The sequence below is a fragment of the Argiope bruennichi genome, chromosome X2 (assembly GCF_947563725.1).
Source record: "Argiope bruennichi chromosome X2, qqArgBrue1.1, whole genome shotgun sequence".
Taxonomy (NCBI): Eukaryota; Metazoa; Arthropoda; class Arachnida; order Araneae; family Araneidae; genus Argiope; species Argiope bruennichi.
In genome coordinates, this window is record NC_079163.1 from 31,685,886 (window position 1) to 31,712,952 (window position 27,067).

Here is a 27,067-nt window from a genome sequence, read left to right on the forward strand (position 1 = left end):
GATGTTTTAAAATATAATGGTTTATTAATTTTACAAAATACATAAGAAAAATAAATGCACAAAAAATTATTACTGATCGAATGCTGCATTACGAAGTTGACGATTTTCTTCTGCAAGTTCTTCCATTATTTTACATAAAGTTTCTCTTTCTAATGCCTGCCTATGCTCCAATGTTTCCTAGAAAGTTTTAAAAAAATCATATAATACTCAATATTTAGATTTAAAAAACTTTTCCTGGAGAAAAGTAACAAGCTCATTGTATTCTAACTTCAATTTAGAGTTTTAATGATTTGAATTGTATTAAATTATTTAAATAATTATTACATAACAAGGATATGATGAACTGAAATTTTTCTATCCCATTAAGACGAAACGATCCTTCTAAATACTTGTAGATAGAAACGGCTATTTTTTACACAGAATATAGTAAATCAATGAAATCCTAGAAAAATTATTTAAATCAATTTGAAAATATTGTAAGTATCTAATTAAATTTTTGACAAAACTACAGCAAAACACTTGTAAGACTTCTCTCTTTCTTTTTTTAAAATCAAAACATTTCACCTGTCCGATTAGAAATTGTTACTTATATAAACAAATCAATAATGTGAGCATTGAAAAATTCCGATTAAAATTTTCAATTCACTCTCACCATTAGGATTTTGAATAAATAGATAAATAAATAAAAGCATATACCTTATTTGCATATAAAGCTTTTAACAAATTGCAGTGATGAGACCACATTAGTTGGTGAAGATTTTCTACTTGCGTCTCAAGAGCATCAGACACCATTTTTTCAATTCTAGATTGAATCTGCAGAATGCAAAGTTTACTCATTAAATTTTGCAAATACATTTAAATAAAAAAATTATGATTTCAATGATATTATTTAAAATTTGTTTAATCATATCAGTTTTTATTTTGGAAAAGGAAAGAATAATACATTCTAATACAGGATATGTAGTGAAAAATTGTTGCAAAAATTAAGTATTTTTCAGCACTTTTAAGTATCTTAGCCAAAAAAATTAAGCATCTTTGTACAAGCATGCATATTTTCAAAGCATAGGATATTTTCTGCTTTATAATAATGCATAGTTTTTATTGAAAAATTATTTTAATTTTAAATATGTATTTTTTGAATTTTAATTTTTCTGAATTTGCACAGAGTCTTCAATTGTAAAACAAATGACGTCACTTTTTTTATTTCTTGATGCATCCGATAATCAAACCTTTATGACCATGCTCTTGAATTATTATATTCAACATGTGGGAAAACAAAACAAAAAAAAACTTTCTCCCCCTTCTCAAGAAAATTAAATATTTTTTAAGGACATTCTCAAAATTAAGCACTTGCTTAATGTGTTTTTCAAATTTAAGCAATTTTCATGACTCTACTCACTCTGTATTAATTCTTCTATTTCACTGCAATTCCGAATGCTACTATAACTTACTTTATTGTATCTAAATTGTTTTGATTAAGAGCACATGACTAAACCGAGTCTCAAATCAAGACTGAATCTAAAAACGATTAAATCAATATATCATCAGATTATTTTTGCAGTACCATAAATTATGCAAGAAATTGCAATGAAAGAGTAATTAGTTTTTAAACAAAAACATTATATTGAGGAACATTTATAACATAGAATATAAAATTAAGACAATTATTGTTAACAAATTGGATTCAAAACCGCTAGCACGATTTAAAGTAGAATCCAACTGTATGACAGCTGTAAAGTAGAAATAAGCTGAATGACAGCTGTATTTCAGAATCGGAGGAACTTCTCAAATATGGCGCTAACGGTCCTACATAGCCAATATTTCGAACACCCGGAAATATAAATGTTAACATCTTGACGTGTGCCTAGAAATCCGAATGACCCATGTTCCTGATTGTTAGTAAATTACTAATTTTCACTGAAAGCCAACAATGTTTCATTTTATTTAGGAAAAAAGACAAGCGAATTGTAAAGCCCGATAAGAATAATAAAAAAAAGTTTTAGAATAAATTTTCCTGATTTTTTCTATCTGTAGTTGGCTGGTCACCCTGGGAAATTTAGTTTCTTGGATGCACGAAAGTAAAAAATGAATTCATCACTATAATGTACAAGTAACAATTTGCTCATTTAGTTTCATTGTTTGAGTTGCAATATCAGCATAATGCTGTGGTCCGCAGTATTGGCTGCTAAATAAATTATGCAGCCAATACTGAGGTAAACTCTGCATATTTCTACTAAGTTCCACTTTTTAACTAATTGAATTATAAATTCTAACAAATAGGATTACTTAAGGCCTTTGTACGTTTGCTATTGTTGTAAATGAAAGATATAAAAATCCTTTAGATAATTTTGAAAATTCAGTATGCTATTCCATAATACTTTTGTAGAAATTTAAACGAAACACTTCATATGTTTAAAATCAAATATAATCTTTCTTATTTACCTCAAGTATTTGATTTCATAGATTTAGTTAGTTGCATATGAATATAGAGATATAAACGTTATGACACATTGCTTGGTTTTGAAAATTGTATATAAGTACAATGGATAATTAATTTATCTGATTTAAATATCTAAATTGAAATTCTCAGGCCTATTATATTTCTTTAAAAAAATGCAAGCTCGTTGATTATAGCTTATTTGAAATATATATATATATATATATATATATATATATATATATATATCAATTTGCCCTAATGCAAATTGCATGAAGACTTGTAGATGAAAGAAACTATTGAGAAAAACATTTTTTATATTCTTTAATTACAAAAAAAATTTAGAATTTTTAAATGAGATGAGAATTTTTCAGAAGGTCATTAGAAAACAGATTTTTATACTTTAAAAATGTTTGCAAAATCCTTTCTCACCTGAGATAATGGATTACGCTGGCTCAATGAAGATGGGTAATCAGTTTTCTTGATTTCTTTAGATCCAGAAGTTTCAGATACAACAGCAGTGCCAGACTGTACAGAATTCTTATCTGAACGTACCTGCAAGGATCAACACATTATCTGCTTTTGAAACTTGCATAAAAATGCTATGATTAAATACAGTTATTCTCCCGGATTTTAATATATAAATTTGTCATGGGAAATTTATTATATTATTTTGAGAACTGCAAGCAGAATCACATTTTTTAAAAACAAGGTAGCAAACAATCTGCCTTAATGTAATCTACTTTAAAACGTGTATGTAATTAAACGTGAAAAAAAAATGAGGAAAAACAGGGTGCATATTGAGAAACTACAGCAAAAATTAAGTACTTTTAAGCACCTTTGTATAAGTCCTGCGTATTTTCTAAGCATAAGATATTTTTCTGTTTTATAACAATGCATCGATTTTATTGAAATTTTTTAAAAAATTTGTATATGTTTATTATTTAAATTTTAATATTTATTTCTGTATTTGTACAACTTCTATTGTAAAATTTTAGATTTCACAAATACATAGCAATAATTATAAAAATGAAAAGAAAAAACACACCAAAAATTAAGTCAACTTTTATAATCTATACTTATAATAAAGCTCAGTGTGTGTGTGTGTTGGCGCTCTACAGGCCAGGTCATTTGACATACAGCTATCAAATTTGGTACATGTATACCTTAGAGGTCGGGAATGTGCACCTGGGGTCCCTTTTTTTTGAAATTTTAATTAGAATTTTAATTATTAATTAAAAACTAACTTTCCCGCCAAAAACATCTTCCATTTTCGCCACTGCCAAATGAGTAAGGCTTCCGTTTTTTTTTCTCCCAACAGTAATGAGCAGGGGTGTTTGTGGGACCCCAAAAAATCCCCGGAAACTTTTACGGACTTACTACCGGCATTTTGGAGTTTCGAGAAGGGGGGGGGGAGAGAAATGAAAAATTACAATTATGAAGTACTAAATGACCTAATTATAAAAGTTCAATGAATTACTTTTTTTTTTTTTGCAAAATTAATAGCCATAAATTTTCAAACATATAAACTACTACATTTTATGCAAATATTTAAATTACCTGAATTAATTCTTTTAAAAAAAATTATCTAATTTCTGCTGCTTTTTTTTTTATTTTCTGATGTTTGTGGGCTTGTCTTTCTTTTGTGGTGAACTTCATAATTGCAGGAAGGTTGACTTTTATTTTCCTCATTTACAGTTGAAGAAATTTCCTCGAGAACTGCACATGCAGAGGTAGAAGCAGTTTGCTTTTCTGCTAATGTAGAAGGTTTTTCAGAGACTTTTATAGGTGACTCATCTGAAATACATGTTTTTAAGTCCTCTTGATATGTTTTCCAACTTCTGTTCATATTCAGTAAGAGATCTTTGTGAATTGGATCAGTCATTGGATTTTTTGAGCCATATTTTTCACATGAGGTTTCTTTAGAAGCCATTAAATCATATTTAATAGTCTGCACTGCATCTAGGGAATCAATCTTAAGAGAGGTTCTATAGTCAGTGACAAGTGTATCCATTAAGTTGAATGCACTTTCCACTAATCGGCTATGGAAGCAGCTAAGGCAGGCTTTGACCAATTTAGCCAATGTAGGATACTTATAATCATTTGTGAAATCATCTTTTAAATTAAAAACTTTAGACCAATATTTATCAATTGTACACTTGACTTGATTTCCACTTTCATCAGATGTGTAGAGCATTTCTTTGGTGATATCAATATCACTCTGGTATAACCTTATTTCAGCTTCTACTTTTGACTTTTCATTATCACTAAAAATATGGGACATAAAAGATGATAATTTTTCAAAAGCTAATATTGTACTGGTTTTACCTCTTAGCTCTGGATCTAATGTTATAAAACTAATTAGATATGAATTTTTAAGGGGTAATTTCTGTTTCATATGCTGAAATTTCAAAGTGAAATTCTCTTGCGTACATAAATAAAAAAATATTTCAATAAGCGAAACGAAAAATTTACACGTGCATCAATAAATGAAACGAAAATTTTACACAGCAGAGAAAAAAAAGTTGCGAAGCGATCAATAACAAATAGCTAATACAGCGAAAAATTCCCCTTCTCTACTTATTGGCGCCACGCCAGGAGAGATAAGACCTTTGAACCCAGAGTCACGTTATCGCACATCTGGTTGAACGAAGTCTCTCCCTTTTTTTTTCTGCCGCGCCTACTAGCCGAAAAGAATCCAGAAGAGAATGTCCGAGAACCGGGGGAATGAGTCATAACTCGCAATAAGGAAAGAACAAAAAAGAAGTTTTTTCCCGCTTTTCACGCATTATCACTGCCTTTGGAGAAAGAAAGGAAAAGTTTTCACCACACACACTGACCTTGCGTTTTCTGCTTTCAAAGCAAACAAAATTACCCAGATCAAAATAAATAATTCATTATTATTCCTACTTCCTTTTGAACGACGATCCCCGGAATTTCCGGGTATCGAAGTTCAAAATCCCCGGAATTCCGGGGTTTCCCCGGAGCACAAACACCCCTGAATGAGGCTAGGGTTAGTATTTTTCGGCGGATTATGTCAAACGATTCTGTTTATTTTCTTAATGTTTGATGCATTTAAAATTAAACATTGTTAATTAATCGATCCTTCAGATTCATTCTGAAGTACTTTTGAATTAAAATAAAACAGAATAAAGGAAATTATAAATTTCTAATCCACATAGCGTTACCCCAACTGGCGTAGAAAAAAAATCACGTATTTGCGTTACGTAACTGGCGTTGAAAATTCACGCATGCGCTTTGTGTTCTGAATTCCGCATTGTGTTGACGAATTATTATCAACGGATGCGGACTGGATTTAAATTTTTTTTAGGTTCGTTGCATGCTTTTGTAATTAAAATGTATTTATGTTAGTTATATATTTTTTGTATATGCTTATAGTTTTAAGTGCATCTTTTTTAAGTAGTTTTTTTAAAACCTGTTTTAAACCGTCTATTTTAAACGATTCGTTTCATTTTCTTAGTGTTTGATGCATTTAAAAGTAAACATTGTTAATGAATCGATCTGCTCATGATGAATCTAAGAAAATTTTGTTGACAAATTCTTGAGATAATACGTAAATTAAAAAAGATATTCTTTAGTGCCCATAAAGTTTAAACGCTGAGTGACTATTTTCATTAATCAGATTATAAAAAAATTCTTTGTTTCAGTAAAAAATATTATTATATTAATTGCAGATTAATTCTTTCCACTTTAATTTAAAGCATAAATTCTACGGGTGCTAACAGAAAATGAGAGAGATACATATTACGTTATGACTGAAGCCGTTATAATATTATGAGTGAATTATATGACTATCAAAATTTGAAGTTTTAAAATATTTTGATGAAGAAGCTATTAAAGTAGGAATTGCATAAAATATTTAAATATGAAAATTTTAACGAACATTAAGATTGGCGAACCGGCTGGTCGACAAATTCTTGAGATATTACATAAATTAAGAAAGATATTTTTTAGTTCCCATAAGGTTTAAATGCTCAGTGACTCTGTTTTCGTTAATCATGTTATTAAAAAAATTAACATTTATTGACGAACACGGACACACTGATATTCACCGTTACTCTGATTAGATGTTATAAAATCTGAATAGATAAACACAAACGTGTAAACAGCTGTGCGCAGGCTTCTATGGCAACACAGCTGGAAAGGGAAAAGAAGTTTCTAAGACAGAACATCTGCTTTACACAATTTTATAGAATAACTTTTCCCCTTTTTCGTTTCATTTTTTTAAAAAATATCTTATTTAATAAGAACACCTGCTTTACCTAATTTTTTAGAATAGTTTTTTCCCCCTCTTCGCTTGCTTTAAAAAAACATCTATACTTATATATAAAGTTCAATGTGTGTGTGTGTCGGCGCTCCACAGAAAGACCATTTGACCTACAGCTACCAAATTTGGTACATGTATACCTTAGAGGTCGGGAATGTACACCTGGGGTCCCTTTTTTTGAATTTTTAATTAGAATTTCAATTATTAATTAAAAGCTAACTTTCTCGACAAAAAATTATTCATTTTCCCTACCACCAAATGAGTAAGAGTTCAGTTTTTTCCCCCGAAATTAATGAGGCTAGGCTTAAGATTTTTCGGCTGATTATTTCAAAGGATTCTGTTTATTTTCGTAATGTTTGATGCATTTAAAATTAAACATTGTTAATTAATCAATCTTTCAGAATAATTCTGCAATACTTTTGAATTAAAATAAAACAGAATAAAGGAAATAAAAATTTCTAATCTGCATAGCGTTACCCCAACTGGCTTAGAAAAACTCACGCATTTGCGTTACCGTAACTAGCGTTGTAAATTCGCGCATGCGCACTGTGTTCTGATTGTTGACATGACAACCAATATCAACGGACGATTTAAATTATTTTTAGATTAGTTGCATGCTTTTGTAATTAAAGTGTATTTATGTTAGTTATATATTTTTTGTGTATGCTTATAGTTTTAAGACCATCGTCTTTTAAGTAGTTTTTTTAACCTGTTTTCAACCGATTATTTTAAACGATTCGTTTTATTATTTTTTTTAGTGTTTGATGCATTTAAAATTAAACATTGTTAATTAATCAATCTGGTCATGATGAATCTGAGAAAATTTTGTTGACAAATTTTTGAAATATTACATAAATTAAGAAAGATATTCTTTAGCGCCCATAAAGTTTAAACACTCAGTGACTGTTTTCAATAATCATATTACAAAAAAAAAAAAAAATACTTTGTTTCAGTAAAAAATATTATTATATTAATTTCAGATTAATCCTTTCCACTTTAATTTAAAGTATAAATTCTATGGGAGCCAACAGAAAATGAGAGAGATACATATTACGTTATGACTGAAGGCCTTTATAATATTATGAATGAATTATATGATAATCAAAATTTGAAGTTTTAAAATATTTTGATGAAGAAGCTATTAAAGTAGGAATTGCATAAAATATTTAAATATGAAAATTTTAACGAACATTAAGATTGGCGAACCGGCTGGTCGCCAAAGGCGGCTAGTATTAACAATAAAGATCTGTTTTTTTTCAACACTTCTTAAAACTAAGAAGTTACCGATTCATTTAAATAGACACAACATTTCTGAAATTGTCGATTATTATGTAGAAGCACAGTATGACCAAAAATTTAGCATTTTATTTTTTATACAAGCAACAACAAATTTCATCATGGCAGGAGTAGAAAAAGTAAATTTTTTCCTGCATTAACTCATTCTATTTAGTAATTTTATTTGCAATCTTATAAAGCTAAGAACTAAAGCATTCATATGTCTATCATCATACGATTCGCCATGAAAATGCCATGAAATTGACGATAGAACAATGCCTTCTTCTAAATGAGTTTTTAAGATCATTTTTAATAGAAAATAATAGCGTTCACAAATGATCAGATTAAAAAAAAAATTGTCTTAGCGCCTCTTACTTCTAATGTTTAGTAAAGGTCTTTTTTGAACGTTTAACGTTCTTAAAATTTAATGAAAACTGCTTTTTAATGAATGCTTTTTAACTATAAGCAAAAATTACTTAAAAAATTACAGAAGAAATGTTATACATATTTTATGAAGAAATGAAAATGCTTTAACAAATCCCAGTTTTCATAATTAACAGAAACAAATTCATTACGTCCAAAAAATAAATAAATAAGCTTTGTAGTTAGAAGCAAAATGAAAATAAATCAGCGGGATCGTTACCTTAAAACTTTATCGCATACTGCCAGAAAATGTCTTATGTGGCATTGGCCGACAATAGTTACAAAATATTAACCTTAGGTGTGAATTAAACATTTTTACTGATTCTAAAGTGAGATCCCTGGCAAGTGTTTTGACGATTAATCCCTGGCATGCGGTCGAAAGTATTCGAAAAGCGAATTTGAGTTTTAGACACATTCTTCCCAATTGATAAAAATAAAAAATCGACTCAAAACTACATTTGCAGTCACAAACTCATATACAACATTTGATATATTTAAGTCATGGCAATTTTGAGCTATCGGTAATCGCTTGAGTTAAAATGTTTTTCGAATTCAAGGAGGTTTGAAACGTGAAGATAGCAATATTTTCTCTAAATTTTATATATAAAGTAAAATTGCCAAGTGAAGAATTTTTTTAAAAAGCATTTCTTGGAGCCAGCCCGAGACAATATAACTCATTACTTCAAAAGTTAACAGCACATCAATTGAAGAATTTTATTCAAGGAACTGCTCAAAATTTTTTTTTTAATGAATGCAAAGAAAGCATTTTATTACAACTTTAACAGCTGCAAAATAATGTGATTCAACGATTTGAAGAAGCAATGATATTATTTTGAATGCCATTATAATAAAAAATCATTGTTATAAATTGTATCCAAAATTGATTTCTCAAAAATTATTAAAACTAAAGAAAAAAAATATTCATTCAAGCAAAATTTTAAGCATTGAAAAGTGCAATAATATAATTTGATGTTAAGATGAAAAAAAGTTAAAATTCTGCTTTTATTTTTAAATTATACTTTGGATTAAAAGTTTGAGAAATCCATTCTTCATGGTCCTCTAAAGCCTAAACAATAACTTCCCAAATTCCATGTTCCCATTTGCAATGGCTTTATGCTGGGCATTGCTGAAGACAAACCTTCGTATATTAAGAGAGATTTCATTGGAAAAAAAAAAATTGTATAAGAGTTATAAAAGGGGAAAAAATCTTTAGAATATGACAGAAAACCTGAAAAATAAAAATTAAAACCTGAAAAATAAAAGTTTTAGACCCTTTTATTTCTTTGAAAATTTTAAGTACCGGACCCAGCAGTTTTTTCCCCCTTAATCAAATCAAGTTTGACGAGACTGGTCCAACAAATAAAAATTTTCAAATGGATGGAAACGTTAAAAAATACTGTTAAAGATATCACAACCATTGAAAATTAAAGGCTTCAAGTTAAAATTTCCTCATACTAGATTTTACGCGATAGACTAACGTAATTACATACCGCAATTAATTACAATTCAATGTAGTACAGTTGAATACCAGTAATAGGTCGTCAAGTGATTGCTCTAAAACGGCAAATCAGCAAATTCTTCTTTAGCAACACATAAAAGTTCAAATATACACTTACCACTCATAACTTAAATCAAATTTTTCAACATCTAAAACATTAAAAATTGAAGTTCGCATGTTTTTCGATTCGCAATAAATAAGGCACAGTACGTATTTCATACTGCCCCTTCCGGATAACTATTCCAGTATTTTAATAAATAGCAACGTGCATTCTTGAAGAAAATGGGAGTAAAAATGAAAAAGGAATAAAGAAAATAAAATGAATCATTAAGCGTTATCTTAAAATATGCTGGAACGCCCTGGATTCCTTCTTCGAATTCTTCCCTTTTGTTGGTTTTCTTTTTTGATACACCTGGTAAACAAACTTTTGCGACCATGATTTCGAATTATCGTATTGAACTTATAGGGAAACATAACAAAACGAAAGGCTTTCTTCGCTTTTCAAGAGAAAATTAAGCACTTTTTATGAGGCTACGCACCTTGAAAAAATCCATTTTGTTTATTCTGCTGGAAAATTGGCATATTTATCGCAGATAAAAACAAAACTTATAAAATGTAAAGAGAATTTCCCAGATATTCCTCAAAGAATAAAGATTTATACCAGAAAAGCTACTAATAATGCTTGTACAAATACTTAAGAATGCTCACCTGAGATGATTGTTTATGTTGGTTCAATGAAGATGGTGGATTGGTATTTCTAATTTCTTTAGTTCTAGAGGTTTCAGATACAGCAATAGCGGCAGGCTGCACAGAATTTTCAATTGAATGCAACTGCAAGGAATTTGTACTTGATGCATGCTTTCTTTCAGTATTGCGTTCAGCATCACTCTGCTGATTTATCTCCTTATGTATTGCAGTTACAAAAGTGTTTGAAAGATCCTTTTTTTTAGAAGAGCAAGATTGGGAATTATCCGATTTATCAACTTTCTTCAAAGAATTGTCTGATCCAGGACAACTAACAAATGAGTCATCTTGGCTGAATGAAGATATTACTTCTGTTAAAAAAAATCAAAATAAATAATAAAAAAACACATTTTAACACATTCTGTCCTTTATTACCAGAATAGGACTTAAAATTCACTGTACATATATATAAGACTGTTACTGAAATCAAGGTATATAACCCTTGCATTTAAAGAAGAAAACAATCAAAATTTTGTAGAAAAATAACATATATTATCTTGATATGAACTAAGCTAAAATAATTATTTCAACTTCAGTAAACACATAATTAAATAATTGGAAGTTTTAGATAAAAAGGAAAATTATTTTTGATATTTGTTAGGTTTTCTATGAAAATACTAGAATGTAATACATCCTTAATAAGGATAGCCAACATAAAAAAATGAAATCTTTCTTACCACTTTCAGTAGATTTATCTTGAACTGTTTTACTTGCAATGTTTTTAATAGAAAGAATCTCCTCATTAACATTTTCCTAAATAAGAATGATGAACCATAAATTTTTATGAATTAAAGAAATTTATTGATAAAATATTCTCAAAGTGAAAGTTTGTCTGGATTTATACTTAAAAAAAATGGGATAATTCATAGAAAAGATGTAACACTGTAAACTTGCTTGCTTCAAACTACTTAATAGATATAAAATACAAACCACCTCATTATATATGAAATACACATGATTTACACTTAATATAAATTCATAGAAAGAATATAATAGTGTGTTTTAATGACTTAAAAACTGACTTTTTCACTTTTCTCAGTTCCTTTGTTGACTGAGAAATTGACAATCAAAATAATATCCATAAAATATAATAATCTAACACATATAACTCTTCATAGATCTGCTACAAACCGTTTCATTGCTCAGAAAATTGAAAATGAATACCTAGTGAAAACATTATAAAGATTTTTTTTTTTTTAATTCTATAGGATACATACATGTTCCCATCGTATAAAAATCCTATAAAAAATAAAAATTACTGAATAAATTTTGTCAAACACTTTTTACAAATACTTTGAAACATAAAGGAATGTTTTGTGATAGTTTAATAGTTATTTTTTCATTTATTAAAAACCGTTTTTCCTTTGCATATGCACAGTAATGCTTCAACAAACAACATGGTGGTACCCAAGACAATTGGAAATGAGATATCAGCATATATAATCATCCATTGTCGCCTTTTAGGCTGAGCAGAATTAAAAATATTCCCACCCTTTTTGTCTATAACATTATTGCATGCGAAATGCCAACTTCGGTTTTGGCGTCTAGTAACTCAGGCAGGTTTTCTTAATGTTTAAATTGACTGACTTATTGAAGCGAGAATAAATATAAACATGAATTAATGGCAAAGGTCAGTGAGTTGAGGTCGGAAATTTTTATTATTCCTTATATTCTAATTTAGCAATTTTTTTTAAAAAAAAATTGGCATTGCAATTTTTCTGTAAGTTTATCACTATTTGTTTCAAACTGATTTCAATGATTAGTTCTGATTTGAATATTTGTGAACAGTATGGATACAGGAGATGTCATTGCAAGGAAATAAAACTTTAATATTATTATATTGTTACATCTAAAGTGTATAAAAAATTATTATATATATATATTTCTTAAAATTCTCTGCCAATGTGCATGATATTTTCTGCTATAATTTTTGTCAGTACATTTGTGACAATCAGATCTGAGATAATGTTAGCAGGATAACAACCCATCTAAATAACATACCTTTTGATTTAAGTAAGATTTATTTTACCTAATTGAAACTGAAAATTTTGTCTGTAATTTGAAAACTGTGACAAGTTCTCTAGCTATTCAAGAAGCGATTTAAAATTTGCATTTTCACGGTCAATGGCTGTTAAATTCTTTTGAAAATGGTTACCACGGTGTTTTGTGCTGCAGACAATATTTGTTACCACTCATATTTAACTACAATATGTACCATGCTTTAAAAATTATTAATGACTTTTGAAAAAAATTAGCTCTCTGATTTCTAAGAATTGTTTAGACCAATCTAAAACTATTAGATATTAAAATTCTTTGGTGCAACAGATTTTTTTTTTACTCCAATTAAAAATAATTTCAGACATTAGAAAAATTGCGTTATAATATTCAAAAATTTGAAAAAAAAAAAAAAAAACATTTGTTAATGGATATTTGTACAGGGTTGCCACTCAATTCTGGAGTGGGGGTGGGGGGATTTCTCTAGTTTTTTTCTGTATATATTCACAGAATAAGAAAAACAAACAGCACTTATGAGTTAGTTATAATAGAATAACAATACCCGCTAGCTTTTATCAGTGGAGAAAGCACATCCCAAATAAAAAATTTGTATTTGATTTTTATATAAGCAACAACAAATAAGATTCAATATGACTGATTCTATCGTGTGATCCTTGCCAAGTTTTTTGGCGATTAATCCCTGGCATGCGGTTGAAAGTATCCAAAAAGCGAAATTGGGTTTCAGCCGCATTTTCCCCATTTGATTAAAACAAAAATTTGACAAAAAGCTGCACTTGTAGTCACAAAAATCCCATACAAATTTGATATATTAAGTCATTGCATTTTTGAGTTATCGCGTTTACATGTTTCTAAAAGTACAGACCAACAGATGGTGAATCCCTTGTTGGAGTTTGCTCAAAATTTGACAGATGTCTGTACTATAGATCTTAAATCTGTATACTGAATTTTATCTATCTAGCTCTCTTTATTTTGTAGTTAGCATGCTAATTTATATTCTGAAGCATAAGATTCAGCATGACAGACAAACAGATTTCCATTAAACGGATGTTGCTTAAAATTTGATAGAAATTTACATATATAGTGTAAAGACCTATAAAAAATTTCACCCGTCTAGCACGAATATTTTGGGACTGACAGACAGACATTTTCGGAAAATGTGTCTTTCGAATTCAAGTAAGTTTCAAACGTGGAGATTCGTCGATTCAAAATCTGGAATTTGAATTTCTCGACGATTGCAATATTTTCTCTATACTTTGTATACGAAAAAGGAAAAATGCCAGTTGAAGAATTTTTTGAAACCAGAGCAAGACAATATACCGCAGTGCAAATTTTTTTAAAGTTTAAATAAAAGCAAGGAAAGCTCCCCCCCCCCCACTTCTGTTATTGAGGCTTTAACAGCTGCAAAATAACGTGATTCAACGATTCGAAGAAGCAATGCTATTATTTTGATTTTCATTATAATAAAAATTATTATTATAAAGTGTGTCTGAAACTTATTTTTCAAAAACTCTTAAAACTATAGAAAACCAGCGGAGTGCTCTCTCCAAAATTTTTTCTCATACTCTCTCATAAAGGTGTCATCTTTGAGAACGCCTTACATAGCAGTTACGAAATATTAATTTTTGTCGTAAATGTAGTACTTTTACTGAATCTTTCGTATTATCCTTATCGAATTATTTGGCAATTAAGCTCTAGCATGCTTTAATTGTATTCAAAAATTGAATTTGTGTTCACCATCCATTGAAACAAAAATTTGACACAAAACTGCACTTGAAGTCACAAAATCCCGTACCAAATTTCAAACATTTAAGCTATTGTGTTTTTGAATTATCACTTTTACTTATTTTTGAAAGTGCAGAGGACAGGCAACTCGAAGTTGAATTTGGGTCAAAATTTGGCAGATGTCTACACTATAGATGTAAAATCTGTATACAGAATTTTATTTAACTAGCTCTTTTCGTTTTGCAATTATCGTGTTAACTTATATTCGATTGGCTGGACAGACGGACTTTCTGTGATCATATTTTATTCAAAATTTGATAGATATCTGCAAATTTGGTGTGAAAACCGCATACTGATTTCAACTGTCTAGCTGAAAGTATTTTGGAGTTATCTTTGTCACAGACAGACGGACATTTTTTTAAAATGTGTTTCTCGAAATCAGGGAGGTCTAAAACATGGAGATTCGTCAAATCTCGAGTTCGAATTTTTTGATGATTACTATACTTTCTCTATACTACGTATGCAAGAAAGTAAAAATACATTCATTCAAACAAAATCTTTATCATTGATAAGATTTTTTTAACTTTTAAAACGGTGCTAAAATAATCTTTGTGCGATAATATACTTTGACGTCATGATGAAAACACGTTAAAATTCTGTTTTTATTTTTTAATTAAATATAGAACTAAAAATTTGAGAAAACCATTCTTAGTATCCAAAAAAATAACTTCCCTAATTTCATGCTCCTAACTCCAATGGCTTATGGTGGCCGTTGCTCAGGACAAACCTTTATATATTCGGAGAGATTTCATTGAGAAAAACTCTCCAAAAGAGTTATAAAAAGGAAAAAAAAAAATCGTTATAAAATCATAGAATCTAAACCATACAAAATAAAAGTTGTGAAAAACTTTTTTTTATTTCGTTAAAAAAATTTTAGTACTAGATCCAGCAGCCCCCCCCCCACACACACACACACTTTAGTCGAAACTAAAATTTGACGAGTTTGGTCCCACCAATAAAATTTTTTCAAATGGATGGGGACATTAAAAAAAAGTATCACGAAAGATATCACGATCATTGAAAATTTAAGGCTTCAAGTTCAAATTTCATCACACTAGATTTTACGCGATTGACTAATGTAATTGCATACCGCAATTAATTACAATTCAATATAGTACAGTTGAATTCCTGTAATAGATCGTTCAAGCGATTGCTCCAAAACGATATATGAATGAAAATGATCGAATGTGTAAGTGTTTTTAGAGCAGCTGATCCTGTGTTCGATATATCTTTTTGGGGCACAAAATTCATCCTGCTGTTTTCTTATTTTCCGTTGATAGGACAAATTTGCATATTCTTCTTTACCGACATATAAATGTTTAAGTATATACTTAAATAAATTCTTTAACATCTTAACCATTAAAAATTGAAGTTCGAACGTTTTATGAATTGCAACAAGTGTCGAACAGTACATATTTCGTATTGCCCGTTCATTTTCTTATTTTCCGTTGATAGGACCAATTTGCATATTCTTCTTTACCGACATATAAATGTTTAAGTATATACTTAAATAAATTCTTTAACATCTTAACCATTAAAAATTGAAGTTCGAACGTTTTATGAATTGCAACAAGTGTCGAACAGTACATATTTCGTATTGCCCGTTCATTTTCTTATTTTCCGTTGATAGGACCAATTTGCATATTCTTCTTTACCGACATATAAATGTTTAAGTATATACTTAAATAAATTCTTTAACATCTTAACCATTAAAAATTGAAGTTCGAACGTTTTATGAATTGCAACAAGTGTCGAACAGTACATATTTCGTATTGCCCGTTCCGGATAACTATTCCAATATTTTAATAAGTGGTAATGTACATTATTGATGAAAATGGGAGCAAAAAACCTTAAAAGAAAATAAAAATGAATCACTAAGCGTTATCTTAATATGTCCTGGAACCCCTAGATTCCTTCTCCGAATTCTTTCCTTTTGTTGGTTTTTCTTGTTTGATACATCCGGTGAACAAGCTTTATGACCATGATTTCGAATTATCATATTCAACTTGTGGGGAAACAAAGCAAAATGAAAAATTTTTTTCGCTCTTCAGGAGAAAATTAAGCACTTTTTTTAGGAACTTTTCTCAAAATCAAGCACTTTTAAAGTGATTAAAAAGAATTTTCAAATACAAGCAATTTTCATGACGCTACGCATCCTGTTCTTGCTCAATAGACAGGATAGCCAGATTTGTTGGCCTTAAATTACTTATTGTTGATCTTAAATAATTTTTGATCAACTTTAATTTTAAAAAGTTTCTCCTACAACTGGCATTGCTTATGGTAAATGTAAGGAATATTTGTAGCATTATAATAATGTAGGGCAGATTATCTTCCAGCTTGGATTTCAAAATAAATTATAATAATCCAAGTCGGTGCACATTAATCAATTTATGTTCATTGCTTATGCAGCTATGGAAGCCCGTAATCGAACTCGTTCAAGCTTTAAGTCCTGTTCGTTAATTTCGACAAATGCAGAGCCTGGATTGTGCTTAATGTCGTCCAAATCTAGTAGTATAGTCGGTTTAGATAAACTTTTCAGCCAAATTCTATAGCTGCTGAAATCTTTCATAAATTTCTGCAATTATTCTATCTAAAGAAAGGAAACGGTATCTATTTCAACTCGTTTTCAGAAGACGAGTTGATATCTTTACTTTCATCGTCAATATGCCATTACGTTTTGCACTTCTGAGATTCCATGGAAATGCCAAGGTCTTTATAAATATTTTTTATTTAATTTATAGCGCTGTCTGTCGATTTCTCTTTTCTCTATCGAAACTATCTGTAAAGCATTTATTTTCTGAACGCACAGTTTCATGTCGAATCCCTTTGTAAATATTTTTATGCATCATTCATTTCATGTAGCACAGGTTGCCAGAGGTCCAAGAAACAAAGAAAGGAAAATTATTGCATAATAACTAACAAAATTCCTGCACCTGCTGTTGTGTTTAAGCTTTCATCTATCTCTGTCAGTGTTTCCAAAATGACCAAAGTGTCTTTGTAATGATGCTATGTCATTGTTCCTCATGTTCCATCGCAAATACTGAACCCTTTTTAAACTTTTACCTGCAGCTACTATCAGAGTTTCCCAATGATGTGTGGACATGGAAAAAAATTATAATATTCTAATGTATATTATATATAAGGCCCTGAATTCACCTAGATAGAGGCAATATGTAAAAAACTGCTTTAAAGAATGGTTTGTGCAAGGTACGAATTCAATTTTAGGATTGATTTCTTTTATTCTTGTTTTGAATTTCTGAATGCTCTCCAGTCATAAAAGTAGCCTGATTGTAAGCAGAACTTCTACAGTTCATTATATCGAGATCAGCAACTTCAAGCTTGCATAAAATTATTTTAAAATTCTTTCACCAGTTTTATTTTTTTGGTGAAATCGATAAAAGATTCCCCTACTTCCTGATTTTCTATCACTATGCATCTCAATACCTAAATTGTTTGATCTTTGTCAGAAGCATCCTGAGAGCTGTTGTTTATAACTGAATAACATTTGTCCTTTTTTTACTTGTTTCATATGATGATCTGTCTTCCAAAATTGCAATAAATTCGTTAAGAATTACTTGCGACTTATAAATTATTGATATTTTGTTACCTATTTTAAATCCTTTGAGACATTCATGAAGTACAGGATCATACCTAGCGATTAAGTGCACCAATTCTAAAAAGTTTCCTCTATTAGAGCTGGTATCGTTTTCTCCAAAACTCTTCAAAACCAAATTCTGTTTAGATGACTACACTCACTAAAAGGGAATTCCGCATCCCGTCACAAATTAAATAATAAAAAGATCTGTGTGCAAAAATTATGAAAAAAAAAAGTTCACATTTTTAATACAGAATACAAAATATTATTTATTGCGAAATATCGCCACTCCCAAAAGTACCGACCGTTGCGAGCTGTCCTTGCCACGCAACGCCACTGATTTATCATGATACAAACAATTTAATGATTACTTAACAAAAAATATTAAATAGCAAAATTTTTATTTTGCCAATTCATATATTTTAGCATCAGTTTTTGCAACTTCTGCAGATTTTTTAGTCATCAGTTTCAGTTTGTTTTCTTTAGAAACAATTTAATTTGCAAATCTACTTTGCATTTATTGGACTTCCCTCCACTGAATTATTTCTGCCTTTTTAAAGCTTCATAATACTTCACAAGCGCCAATTTTGCAAACTGAAGCAAATATCTTGAGATCGGAACATTTAAGGTACCTGCATAAAAGTTTATACCATCATACACAATTTTTGGACCAATTAAAGAGTCTTATTTCAGATTTTCAACAAGCATATCCTTGTTGAAAATCAAATCCGCTTTCGACATCTGCATTGTTATGTAACAATACAAGACTTCTCAAAAATCAGAAATTTCTTTGGACATCCAAACATTATATTAGAATTCATCTAAACGAATTTCTTCATTAAATGAATCAAGCTGTTTTTTGCATTCACTTTTTGGTTTGTTCAGGATTTCAAATTGGATCTCTCCATGTTCTGAACATGCAGTGGAAATTTGTACTTTGGAATAAAGAAGCTGGAGCGAATCAACCATTCGCTTTTCACATAATATTGCATTGTTTTTCAACAAACTTGAATTTAAACAATATGCAGCTTTTAAAGCAGCAAAATTTTTGGACATGGATTCAGATATTCTTTTTGTAGTATTCTTTGCAAATATAAAAAAAACTTTCGTAAAAAATGCATTTTTTCAATTTCAGTAGCCCCACAAGCATTCAAGTAGCTTGTACTCACTATTCTAATATCAATATTTTTACACAGTCTTGAAAATTGAACTGATCTATGTAGAAGGAGGGGGGGGGGGAGTAGGAGATAACGTGGTTTAACAGTCGAAAATGGCGTTGTTTTGTTTTTAGAGCTATGACAACGATCTTAAATATATTAGCACTTTTTAGATTGGGGGGGGGGTGAAATAAAAATGAATGAAATTTAAAATTCCTTGTATTTTCCCAGTTTTTAAGGAAAATTTCTTGCATTTCCCACTTTTTCTAGATGATTTTTTAATCCCAGTTTTTTCTCGATTTCCCCAGTGAAGTTACAACCCTATTTGGAATTCCGTTGAGTTCTAATCATAAATATATTTTTGTCTTCTCACATACAACATTAAACAAGGTTGCTTTCAATAGTTGATTTCATATATTATAGCATTTGGTATAAGTATTTGCCATGTTATAAGTTCTTCAAATTTTGCTCACACTGACGTATAAGCAAAGTTTTACTGAAATTTTTGAGGCAATTAATTAAGGTGGCATTTTTTTTATTAGTAAAAAAAAAGAAAATTTCATCTTGAGCAATGGGTACTTGAGTAATGTGAAATAAATTTTTATTAATTACAAATTATGTCTCTTTGCATGAGTAATGTTCTAGTTCCACTGCTACTACAATAAAAACTTGAATAAAAAAAATGATTTACATAAATCACTTGTATGCTATAGATGTCAAACTATTGAACAGAATTTCTTCAACTTTCATTCACAAATCCAATGAAATATTCTATATAAAAAATGAAATGCAAAAATAATTCAAAAGGAATAGAAATTCAAATCTGACAGCAAATCAATATTAAGTGCTGAGCGAAAAGAGGACACACCTACCAATGACAGCCTGCGAGTCTTTTGGTAAAGAATCCAATACTAAGTATCGAGAAAACGGAGATCCTCTGATAGACTACTCTTCTTTTTCAAGATAGAAAAAGCTTGAGTATTCTATATAACTAATGCATTTAAATTCAAACTTCTAAATAGATTTCCTTAAAATTGTAATAACAAATACTATGAAACATGAAGCATAATGAAGATTTTAGTAAAAGTTTTGTGACAATGAAACAGTTTACTTTGTATTAATTTCCAAATTAATAAGTCTGACAAGGCACACATTTTCTAACAAATATTGCTTTTTAATACTTCATTTATTTTAAAGATAATATTAGTAACAGAGCATCAATTTTTTTTAAAAGTTAACATTAGTTATTATATTTTATTACATAATTCTTTACTGATTTTAAATTAAAATAATTTTTACGTTAAAGATATTAAACATGAAAGCATTTTCATTTCAAAGAGTGTCACAATAAGCAAAACATTCCTTCAAAGTATTTAATACTTTGAAAGAATTCTTAGAGTTTATGAGATAATCTGAAGTAATATAATGCGATATGATTCAACTCCTTTTTCAGCGTTTTTTTTAAATTATATTATTAAAATTTTGGAAAAAAAAAAAAAAAATCAAAGAAATGTTAATTTTATTATTTGCAGAAAGCTATCAAAGCACCTAGTATTCTTACAAGAAGTTAAACAATAAAAGGATATTATATTGATGAAATTATAAATTTATCCAGGCAAATTCTAACTATAATATTTTTCAAAATCTGAATTAAGTAGAATATTTTAAAATGGTTAAAAATTAAATTTCAAGACACATTTTTTTTTTTACAAAAAATTTAACTAGTCAATTTTTTTAGGAAATTTTAATTTGAAATAACTTTCATTCTTGCTTTTATTCTAAAAAAATGAGTAAATACAGATGAATAGAAAAATGAATAAATCTGAAAATCTTATATTATTTACACCATAAATTCTTTATAAATAAAGCAATGCCACTATGTTAAGTTGATTTCTAAATAATCATTATTACAGAAATTATTATTATTGCAGAAATATCTTAACTATAAAAAAACAAAATCCAATCATAATTTCCATGGGTAGTTAAATCATTCTCCAGAAGCTTTCATCATTTTAAGGTATGTCAAAAAATAAGAGGAGTAATAAATTAGTTTTTCCTCGCATATCTATTTCCTATCTAAAAGAAAATCTTCATTTGCTTTTTAAATCTTTTCAAAATTAGCTATAATTATAAGATATATATATTTATATGATTCAGGCATCATGTTCAACAAATTGTTTACTTGAAATTAAAATCACAAATTCTGAATTGTTTAAATCTCAATTAGATTTTAAAATTCTAGTGGTAAGTATTTGAAGGAAATTTAATATGCCATTTTGACTAAAATCTATAAATTGTAAACACATATTTCAATTCACTATAATCCCAGAATCAATTCAAAGGCAGAATGTTTTTGTTTTTTTTAATTACAAATTGTTATTACAGTAAAGTTACATATTCATGATGGAACACATGTAGACCACAAGCTTAACATGCTTATGATATACAAAATAGCTTGCCTTTGATGCTCTTAAAGAACAATACTTGCACACAAAGATGAAGATCTTTTAATGTTGTTTGCTACGAATTGTATTTCATCTTATATTTAATTCAATTAAAATTAATATTAAAAAATAAAAACTCGTTTACTATTGTATATTCGTTGACTTATAAAGATCATGGGATACATTTGACTCCCGAGTTTTGATATCCAGTTAACTTGAAATGAGTTTTATCATAGATGCTCATTCTACATAATAAAACTATATTATATATAGCATCGAAGAATTCTGAATAATGTCTGATGGGAGTTATCTTAGTATAGAGATAGAATTCATAATCATATCCGACAGCCATTGGATTAATTTTTTCTAACTGGAAATCCAATCTGCTAAAATGGCAAAAGTTTCAAGCATAATTATTTAAGTTGATCTGGTTACTGGCTAATAGCTTTCACTTTTAAAAATTTGTTTCATCTTAAAAGCAAAGGTATTTCAGTCCTGCTTTTCTGATTAGTGAATCTAGGATATTTATTCAAATTAATATTTTCTATCCAATGATTATTTTAGATGCAGCAGACAATGTAATCAAGTTTAGCCCACTTTGCATTCATTATATGAGCAAGGCTACTAAATGTTTGCTCCTGCAACACCAGTTCAGATACTAAAGTTATTGCCTGTAGAATTTCTGCTCAATAACTAAATATTATTACAAAGTGGTAAAACATATCCCTGACATGCCAATCTTGGCAACAGAAGGAATCTCCTAGAAGAATCCAGATGGTCTGAACATTATATCAACCAAGACCAGTTTTTCCTTGAAACTTTGAGAAAGTTCTGGAACTTTCCCAAGATTACATTACTTTCTGTCAGTGACATCACTTAGTAATTACAGTTTCAGTAATAAGTAAACAACCATAATTGTAATTAGCATATATTAATTATAAAAACAGGATAATTTTTAGATTGGTCATCAAACATCTAGCTTACTTTTGTATCTGTAATCCTTCTATAATTTACATTTTTTCTCTTCTGGCCCCTTCGTTTTATTAGTAAGAAAGACATGTTTCCTAGATTTTTAAAAAAAGGTTCAACTGTTTACTTATGAATTTAGAATTCTTTAAAATACTATTTTAAAATAAAGTTTGGTTTTTATAACATTTATAATCCTCCCTCTCTTACCAATTCCCTTTTATTAATTCTCATTCACTTGAAAGCTCTCTTAGTATCAAACAATGAGCCATGTTTAAGTCTCACTTGGCATATCCATTATTTGCCAAATGAACTTAAAGATATTCACATTATTGACCTTCTTTCACAATCTTTTGAGCTACATGAAGGACTACTAAGGCATTTATTCCCCCCACATTGAAACTTGTATCACTGTTTATTTGTTGCTTTAATCTGAAAAGTGGTATTTAAATTTTTTTAGACCTTGCATCAATCTGATAAAATAGCAAAGTAATATTTAACAGCACAATTCAACAAACAATATCAGCAACAATTATTTTTAAACATAATGAAACTACATTAGTAACAAAATACAAGTAAGAAATTACCTCAGCTTTTGTAGAACTATTTTTAAATGCTTCAGGTCCTTTCAAAAATTTTGAAAAACTATCCGTACGTCGTTTATTTTTCCCCTCATCAAAATTCTTTATTGGTGAGAAGATCTCTAAAATATATAACAAATGAATTAGACAGTTATAGAGTTCACATATAATTTGAAATAGATAAGGTTCAATGAAACAGCTTGGGACAAACCTTCATAAATAATCAACTGCGAGAAACATAAACACTGAGAAATAAAATAAGCTTGATTAAATGAACAATAAAATAAATTTACACAAGAAAATGCTTGCGATATTAAAAATATTGTGGCATTACTATTTAAAAGAAAATTAATGGATAAAAAATGAATTTAAAAAGTTTTTTTTTTTTAATTTTTAAAAATTGACAGACAATTATAGAAACACACACACACACACACACAAAAAAACCTAAACAAATTATACATATATTTTACTAAAAAAATATGTCCAGGCAAAAACTATTTATACATTATTTTAAATCCTTTTGTTTTCAATTTTTCGAGACTAAAGTTCAAAATTTCTTTTATGATTCAATCTGCAGTTTTCCTCCATTTCCCAAATTTTGTTTCGTTATTTTCTTTCTCTGATAGAGGTTGTTCTATATCGGTTAAGGAGATGCATTTTAATTAGGGACTGGCCAAAGCTAATTTCTTTTGAAAATAATCAGTATAAATTGCACAAGCCTTTTTAACTTAAAGAAATTTTCCTTTTATACAATCATTAGAATACTATGATACTTTGTTTCTGTGCAAATAAATATTTTATTCATACCATATGATTCCCATTATTCATTACATTAAAAACTCTTTTGGGCTTTCACCTTGCAATAATTTCAGTTTCATTAAGCCAGATAAAAGAAAAAGAAGAAAAAAAAAAAAAAGTAGACAAATAAGTCCTGGTTTTTCAAAGAGCTAATGAATATGCAAAAATTTAGATTAAAAATGCAGAAATATTTCTTTAAAGAGGTAAAACTGAAATGCAAAAATAGAGATTTATGAGAGTCTTTCTCCTACAATAAAACAACTTCAGGATTATTCTATTTTTTTCTTCTTTTTCCATCAATCATATTTCTTGATAACTTCTTCAGTATTTCTTTATTTGTACCTTCTCCTAAATTAGCATTTCTATGCTTATATATAGAGCACATAGCAGATAAATAAATAGTTCTGCAAATGCTATTAAGGAATATAAAAGAATCAGAAATTTAATTTGGAAATTCTCAATAAGCCATTTGATAAAGTCAGTTGACTATTTCATATCATTATTAAAAATATCGCTCATTTAAGTTCTCAGGCCAACAGCCAATGTTTTTCTGGCATTGTGAATATCACGGCATAAATCGCTATCAATAACCAACAAATGAGGGTTTTTTCTCCCCTAATTCTTACTTCAACGACCCTGCTCCCCTTATAATTCTACAGGAGTCCATTAAAACAGATGGAAGATTTTCTCAGGGAAATTTAAATTTCACAAAATATCTTTTCTAAACCTACTGTTACAACCTCAAAAGATACAAGATGATCCACCATAACTCCATTTACAAAAAAGGGGAAGATTTGCTAATACTGAAAACATTTCTAATATTATTGTTTGTAGCTTCATCGAAATTCAAAGAAAATTTGTACAGTTTAAAAAATTTTCAAAGTGCTTTGTAAAAATATTTCTAATGCCAAATGCCATTTTGTAGGCTGCACAGTTTCTACTAAATAACAGATGAATTTAAGCTTAAAAAAAAAAAATCTTCAGTTGGAGATTTTGCTAAGAGCCATTTAAAATAACAAATTATCTTAAACAATAACACCCCAAATTAGAAATTCAGTCACAAAAAGGGACACTAATTGGCATAGGAGAAAGATCTATTGCTGCTGTTGATGATGATCGGCTGTGGGAAAAATTGCTCATTAAAAAATAGTTCACATTCATTGTAAATACCTTTCCTATGTGCTTCTTGGTTTTTACATGGTTAGCTATCGCACCAAATCTTCTTTTAACGTAATAAATAAAATCATTGAAAAGAATGCAGAACACCTTTCCACTGACAACAAAATTTTTTACAAAATTTCAAATAGGTTGCCTCCTTTTATTTTCAGATACTTCCTGACTGGATGAAACAAAGGTGATCAGTAAAAGAAAAGAGAGAAAAAAAGAATATAACCTCCATGCATTCTTCCCAATACAGAAGTTTGATTCCCAAATGCAGCTCTCCTCTCCATGTATTATTTGCACTATGAATGGCTTTTGAGAGGCTTGCACAATATCCTATGAAGTCGAAATTCTTTCGTCTTAAAACTTTATGTAGCACACAGATTTTGTTTTCACACTACTCGTATCTTTTGCGTGTACTACCCCAGTATATTACTAAAAAATTTATTGCAGATTTGTATCAATTCCAAGAAAGATAAAATTGGATTACAAAAACATTGGAATCCATGTTTCAATGGAAAAGTGTCAAGTCTAATGGAACTGTGCATTACATATAAATAGGTATGTATGTTTAAAAGAAAGAAAAATAAGTTTGAAAAATTTCTGTCAAAGAAACAAATAAACATCTTCTCTTTTTAATTTAGTTGGAAGATCATTTGCTGCATAAAAGTTCTATGTAAACTTCTTAAATATAAATTCAGAAAGAAATTATTAGTCTAAATTTGAATAAAACTCTTGTTACTTTTATTAAATTGATTTCAACATAATAAAGTTTAAAACTTTCAAATTATTTATTTATTTTAAAACTTTTTATGAAATCAACAAAATGCAATGGAAAACTTATTGCAGTTTGAGAGGTGAGTAATAAATGGAATAGAAATATACTAAATTAAACAAACACAAAATTTTACTAAAATTGCTTTTATTTAATAAGCAGCTTGTACATTCTAAGATATGGAATGCAAAATTAATCCAAATTCTACCAATCCATATTTTCTAGCTTAAATTTTAAAATTAATTTGATATACAAGAATTTTTAACATTTAGATTATTTGTTATATCCACATTTATATTTTAAAAAAAAAATTCAGCAATTCCATTTTGGCTAAATTAAAGAATACGGTGCAATCGCCAAACTGTAGGTTTTTAAAGGCGATAGTACTCTAATACTGTACTGTAGTTTATTTTAAAGGCAACTGTCAAATGTGGTAGCATAAATGTATTCTTTAGTTAATATTTGTCGAAAATTCTGTACAGTGGTCTTCAGTTTTATCAATAAGCATTAATAAAATTGCTTTTACCAATAAGCATAAAAAATGCTAATATTGCATTTTAGTTAATTTAAATATTATTTGACAGACCTTATTGTATTGTTACTTGAAATGAACATTAGTTTTTGTGTTTAAATCAAGATTCATAAAAGATGTATCCCCCCCAAATTAACTTACAATTATATAATATACTTCATTAAAATAAACTTACCCACATTTTTGCGATCCATAACACAATTATTCAGTAGATTGAAATGCTTGTTTTAAAATGAACCGCCAATATCAATAAAATCCAAACAACAACAATAATGTTGCCAGCTATAAGAGATGTATTACTCTAGTTTAAAGGATAGAAGAATTTGCAAGATGAAAACTTGGCAAGGCAATAGCGCCGCTACATATTTTGCCTAAAATATGCAGAACATTTTTTTAATGTTGAAACATTAAAAAAAAAGTTTTTTTAATGTTGGAAACATTATTTTGAATTCTATTTCTTTCTGAAAGTAATAATTTTTTTCCCTTTATTCCTTCAATTTGATGAAGGCTAGAATGAACAGCAGTACGTAATTTTTAGCTTTCGTCTGCAATGAAATATAAGCTTAGATTGTATTAGTGATTAGTGAATACG

The 27,067-nt window shown here is 28.8% G+C and overlaps 1 protein-coding gene across 1 annotated transcript; it reads right to left on the reverse strand.

Annotated features, from left to right (window-relative positions):
- On the reverse strand, positions 1 to 26,774 carry LOC129960579 (uncharacterized). Its single transcript, XM_056074072.1, has 7 exons — positions 26,651 to 26,774; positions 23,213 to 23,328; positions 11,343 to 11,418; positions 10,630 to 10,976; positions 2,870 to 2,992; positions 697 to 813; positions 1 to 177 (listed from the first exon to the last, which is right to left on the reverse strand). Exons 1-7 carry the CDS (start codon positions 26,667 to 26,669, stop codon positions 70 to 72), a joined length of 906 nt encoding a protein of 301 aa, XP_055930047.1. The 5' UTR covers positions 26,670 to 26,774; the 3' UTR covers positions 1 to 69.
- Between the last annotated feature and the right edge of the window lie 293 nt (positions 26,775 to 27,067).